At 34.6% G+C, this 6,174-nt stretch overlaps 1 protein-coding gene across 1 annotated transcript in view; it reads left to right on the forward strand.

Annotated features, from left to right (window-relative positions):
* The first annotated feature begins 216 nt into the window (after positions 1–216).
* The window catches only part of LOC103264209 (disintegrin and metalloproteinase domain-containing protein 18-like), a 123,113-nt gene continuing 117,155 nt past the window's right edge, over positions 217–6,174 (forward strand). Inside the window, exons 1-2 of the mRNA XM_008061855.1 lie at positions 217–274; positions 642–724. Of these exons, the coding sequence (XP_008060046.1) occupies positions 217–274; positions 642–724 (141 nt within the window). The remainder of the gene's footprint in view (positions 275–641; positions 725–6,174) is intronic.

Below are 6,174 nucleotides of genomic sequence, written 5' to 3' on the forward strand. Positions count from 1 at the left end.
GAGGTCTGAGGGTGGGCGCCCCAGGGCTGCAAACCTGTGCTGCAAACCCAGGGCTGTGGCCTGTGTTATTCTCAGGGCTGGTGCAGAGCCTGCGCCCTTCGTTCCTATCACCGTACTGCCTCCCCCTCCCCAGCCAGAGCCTCGTGATCATAGCTCTGAGCTGCCGCTGTTTCATCTCCAACGGCCTTAACAGTGGCAAAACCAACTCGCCAGACAATGCTGTCTCTCTTACTGATCCTTTCAGGACTGGGCCACATGACCACTGTGGGCCAGCGTAAGTGAAAAACCCTGCCGGAAAAGAGGGCAGCCTTTCATAGTGCGCCATGGGGAGGCAAGGGCCTTTCTCCTTGTTCCTAAAAGGCCAGGCTGGGGAGGGGCGAATGGATGGGGTCTGAGAACTACAGCCCACACATCTCCCTCTCAGGGTTAAGGTAACTAAGCCCTGAAGTGTCTCTGGACAGTGGGAGGGTAATACTCCCACACCTAGAGGAACCTCTTCCTGGAATTTGACAAAGTGTGGTTGTTTTGGGATGTGTATCCGTGTGTGTTTTAAGATTAAGGAGTGATGAAGAAAGGACACGTGAAGAATGAGGGTACCGGCATAGCCTGGGAATGCTTACATACATTTTTGCTTCCTGCAGATTCTGAAGCACCACTTCTACAAATTACAGTGCCACAGAAGATCGGGGCAAACACCAGTGATGGCAATGTTTCAGAAACGCATGTAATTAACAAATTATTATTATTTTTTTAATCTGTGTTTATTTTACAGGACAACATGGCCCAAATCAAATAATACATAGTCCTTTGTGAAATTTTATTTGTTTTAACTTACCTGCTACAGAGTCATTTGGACTGAATGATGATAAGGTTTTAATTTTTTTAATTTAAAGTAGTCTATGAATGTTACATAATTGTTTTAAAGCAAAGACTCAGGAAAACACCAAATTCCTGTAACACCACTTGACATGTACAGTGTGCTGGACTGTTTTAGAAAATATATGTCTAAATTGGTATTCTTATATGTGTAGCCCTACCAATATCTAACAAGTAACATGATTTTAAAATGACAATATATAAAGACTATATTCATGCCTATATATACATATATATGTATATCTAAATCCTTTGTAAAAATGAAAGTGCTGTCATTTTAATCTAATTAAAAATGCATAGTCAATTTAAATGTACATAGTACACAGATTCTGAATGCAGTGAATGTCCACACCAGTTTGGATATAGTAAATTTGAACTAAATACATATTTAGACATGCACATACCTGCACAGATGCATTTTAATGATTATATATGAGTGTTATTGGCTTTTTATATAGTTTGGATTGAAATATAGCTCTGTCATTTTCAAAATTGCATGATGTGTCATATAAATGTAAAATATTTTATCAAATTTTGACATGTTGATAGTTTTATAAACCTTCCTTAATAGTCATCTTTGTAGGATCAGTGGGCAAGCAATTAGCATTTTTTGGTAAATATTGCAAAATATCTTCCAGCAAACTTACATTTTACTTAACTCTCATTAACAAACAAAAATGATGCCTATCTTCTTGAGCCCTCACCAGCCTTTGTTCCATCTTCTCATTTCTGCTGATGTGAGCATCATAGCAAATGTCTTATGTTTCAGTGGTATTTTATGACACTTTAAGATATGCCTTTATATATAGATCGTTTGAGTTATTTTTTCCTCAATAATTTCTTATTGATTTGGACTTTTCTTTTTGTAAGAATTAGCGGGGTTTTTTTTTCAAGAAGAAAAAAGTACTGATCTAACTTCAGTAGAAAGGTCTAAAAGGAATACTGTATAATCAATTAAAAACCTTTTAGACACTAAGATTATATAGTCTGAGAGATCTGAGTGTCTTACTTTCTGGCACATACACAAAAAAATGTAATGATTATGTGTTTCTAAAACCAATTACACTGCTGGGAGTGGGAGCTGTGGCTCATGCCTTTAATCCCAGCACTTTGGGAGGTGGAGATGAGAGGATCCCCTGAGCCTGAAGTTCAAGATTCACCCAGGCAATTTGATGAGAACTCATCTCTAGAATAAATCAGAAAATTAACTGGGCACTACATGCACCTGTAGTTCCAGCTACTTGGAAGGCTGAGGTGGAAGGATCACCTGAGCTCAACAGATTGAGGCTGTGGTGGACCATTAAGTGTACTACCACACTGCACTCCAACCTGGGTGACAGTGAGACTCCTACTCGAAAATAAATTAAAATAAAAAATAAAATCAATTACACCAAAAAGTTAAATATCCAGAGAGGTTAAAATGTCTAGGAGAGGATAACTACCCAAGGTAAAAAAAAGAAGTGTGTCAGGAAAACAACAGCACAAATATATTCATACACTCACACATACGCCAGTATAAGTGATAAGCATCATTATTTAATTATAAAATATCCATCTCACTAGGGATATTTAACAATTTCAAATCTATGGTTTTCATAAAATGAATTTCACACACATAAAGTAAAAACTGGAGGCTTTAGAGGGAGATATTATCATATCCATTTTCATAATGAGATCTTTATTTTTTATTCATATGTTTTATTCAAATGTTGATTGACAAATCATAAAAAAATTTATAAAGATAAAATTTGAACAAAAAAATTTTTCTCTAATAAACATACATAGACTGTAAACCCAAAGAAGTAAATATATTGTTTTCCTCGGTTCTTTTGTTAGTTAGGACTACCTCAACTCTATACAATATGATGCATGAGACTTTTATTTAAGGACTAATAATATGGTGTGGCAAGACAAAGAGAATTCAGGCAAGCATCAGGAATCCAAGAAACATCTACAATGAGTTCTCCATGAACCTAATATCTGTGCTTCTGTAGCATGCCAAGTCTTTGGCTTCTACCAACCAGACCCATGGGAAGAAAATTCTGCCCTTCAGAGAACTCATCTAAAGCTTTCAGTAACTCTTTAAGTAGTCAAGCAGACCTTGTCAAAATATTTAGGCAAACACTAAAGACACAAACTTAGTCATGGGTGTTTTGAACCCTAAAATCACATTATGTATCATACTACTTTTGTCTTAGCCAAGAGTCAAAAACATCCAGACTTGTAGGCATGCCTAGAAATAAAGATAGAACATTTCTACTTCAGTTGTAATTCAGCTCTATCTCCTCTATAAGTAATGTATGCTCTTCTAAAAAATATGTGGCATATTCAACAAAATTGACCACAGTGAAGAAAGAAAATTAAAACTCAAATATCATAGAAAAGAAAAAAAAATTAATATCAAATACTGATAGTATTAAACTCATCCCGTAACAATTCAATTAAGTTAAAAAAACAAAGATTGGAAAATACATTTGGAAACTTGCAGATGCACTTCTATACATTTTATGAATTGAAGAAGAAATAATAAATGATAATGAATATTATACAATAAATAATGGAAAAGAATGAAGACATTACATACAGAAATTTGAGTTATACTTGTACATTACATACAGTCATATCTTGTAACTAAAATATTTAAATAATGGGAGGATACAACAAATAATTAGTTAATTAAGATGCTAGAAAAATAATTACATTCTGAAAATTTTTAAAGATGCTACTAAAATTAAGATGTAGGATTAATGAAAGAGAAAATTAAGTTAAAATAAGTTGAATTTGCAACATCAAAAACTGATTATAGAAAATAGCATAAAACAAATATTTTGGTGAGCTAGACTAAGGAAAATGAAGAGAAGAAGAAAAATATGTAATATTAGAAATGAGAATACAAAATAGAATTGTGAAAAAATATATACCCATAAATTATAATTTAAACATACTACTTCAATTCATAAAACTTATATCTTAACAAAACCGACAAAAGATGAATTAAACAGTTTTAGTACTCATGCCCTATTAGGAAAGTAAAACCTCAATGTGGTTTTGGTTTTCATTTCTCTGATGACTAGTGAGCCTCAGCATTTTTTCATATATCTGCTGGCTGTTCCTAAGTCATCTTTTGAGAAGTGTCTATTCATGCCTATTGCTTACTTTTTAATAGGGCTGTTTGTTTTTTTCTTTTCGGTTTGTTCGAGTTCCTCGTAGATCCTGCATATAAGGCCTTTGTCAGATAAACAGCAAATATTTTTTCCCATTCTGTGGATTGTCTCTCTGTTCTCTCGATGGTTTATTTTGCCTTGCAAAGGCTTTTCAGTTGGATGATGAGGCCCCACTTGTCCATCTTTTCTTTGATGGCATACACTTTTGAGGTTATGATCAAGAGTACCACCTAACTTCAGTACGAATGGCCATCATTAATAAATAAAAAAACAGCAGATGCTGGCTAGAATGTGGAGAAAAGAGAACACTTCTACACTGTTGGTGGAAAACAGTGTGGCAGTTTTTAAAAGAACTAGAAATTGACCTTCCATAGGTCCCAGCAATCCCTCTTCTGGGAATATACCCAGAGGAACTCAAATCATCCCATAAAAAAGATACCTGCACATGCATGTTTATTGTAGCACTATTCATAATAGCAAAATATGGGACCAACCCTGCTTCCCATCAAAAGTAGACTAGATTTAAAAAAATATGAACATGTACCCAATGAAGTATTGCCCAGCCATAAAGAAGGACACAATTATGGACTGTGCAGCAACTTTGATAGATTTGGGATCTATCACATTCAGTGATCCATCACTGAAACAAAGAACTGAATATCACATATTCTCACTCATAATTTGGTCCTGAACATTTATCACAATACTGCAAGAGAGATCAGCAGTAGTGGGACATAACATCAAAGGGTACCTGATCCTAAACCAGGGGAAGTGAGCACCAGTGGAAGGCTCAAACTTTACCTGCATGCAGATCACTTCTGTACCTAATCCTGACTTGTACTCCACATCTTTAAAATTAAAAAAAAGAAAGAAAATAAAACCTTGCTGAAATGCTACATTTCACCCCATTCCATGCTATACCTATCTTAGACAAATGTGTATAATTTTATCTAAATGACCAAATCTGAAAATATTTTGCATATCTAAACTCTTGATATTCACCCAGGTCAGTCTTCTCAGAAAGTTATTGCCTTTTTCTGACAATATAAAAAGTCACTATTTTGACATATTGAACTTCATATAAAATCGATCATATGGTAGCCCTTTTTTGTGTGTCTGGCTTCTCTCATTCAACGCACTGTTTTTCAGATTTATTCATGGTTTTCAGGTATTAATTACTTCATACACTTTATATTTGTATGCTATCCTAAAAATTTAATTATTAACATGGACATTGTCTCCAGTTTTTTTTAAACATTATGAATACATTTTCTACACAGTAGCAAGTGTTTCATTGATATGTGCTTTCATGTGCATGTGTGTAAAAGGGAAATACTGATTTATAAAGTGCATATTTACACTTATAAAAACCTGGTATTTTGTTTATTAAAGTGATTATGCATTTAACACTTCCACTAGTAGGATATGAGAGTTTTAGTTGTTTAGTATTTTTGATAACATGGCCCTCTCAGTCTTTTGTTGTGGTTGTTATCTGCAGTTTGTTCATTCCTCTTTTCTCTCTCTCTCTCTCTCTCTCTCTCTTTTTTGGATTATTTTGCATCCCATGATGAATAGGAATGACGAGTTACTTGCTGAATATGTATGAGCCCATTGTATATGAACTACAAATATCATTCTTCAGTCTCTATCTTTTTGGGATTATTTCGCATCCCTTGATGAATAGAAATGATGAAGTGACTTGTTGAATATGTACGAGTCAATTGTATATGAATTTGGAATATCATTCTTCAGTCTAGGACTGCCTTTTAAGCTTCTTGATGGTGTCTTAGGAGAAGCAATAGTTTTAAATTTTGATGTTATTCACTTAATCAAATACTTATTTTATAACTATTCTGTTTATCTTCTACTTAATAATTATTTGCCAACCCCAGACCATGGACTATTCTAGTATATTTTCTATCAGAAACTGCATAAGTGTAGTTTCAAGTAGTTTCAATATTTATGTCTGTGATCATCTCTAAATGTTTTGTGATATGAGGCAGGGATCAACAGTCATTTTATTTTATTTATTTTTTATTTTTTATTTTTTTTGAGTTGGAGTCTCACTCTGTTGCCCAGACTGGAGTGCAGTGGCCGCTCCCGGCCACTGCGGCCTCCACCTGCAGGGCTCCGG

This window comes from Carlito syrichta, unplaced genomic scaffold (assembly GCF_000164805.1).
Source record: "Carlito syrichta isolate Samal-C Ts95f unplaced genomic scaffold, Tarsius_syrichta-2.0.1 Scaffold305630, whole genome shotgun sequence".
Classification (NCBI taxonomy): domain Eukaryota; kingdom Metazoa; phylum Chordata; class Mammalia; order Primates; family Tarsiidae; genus Carlito; species Carlito syrichta.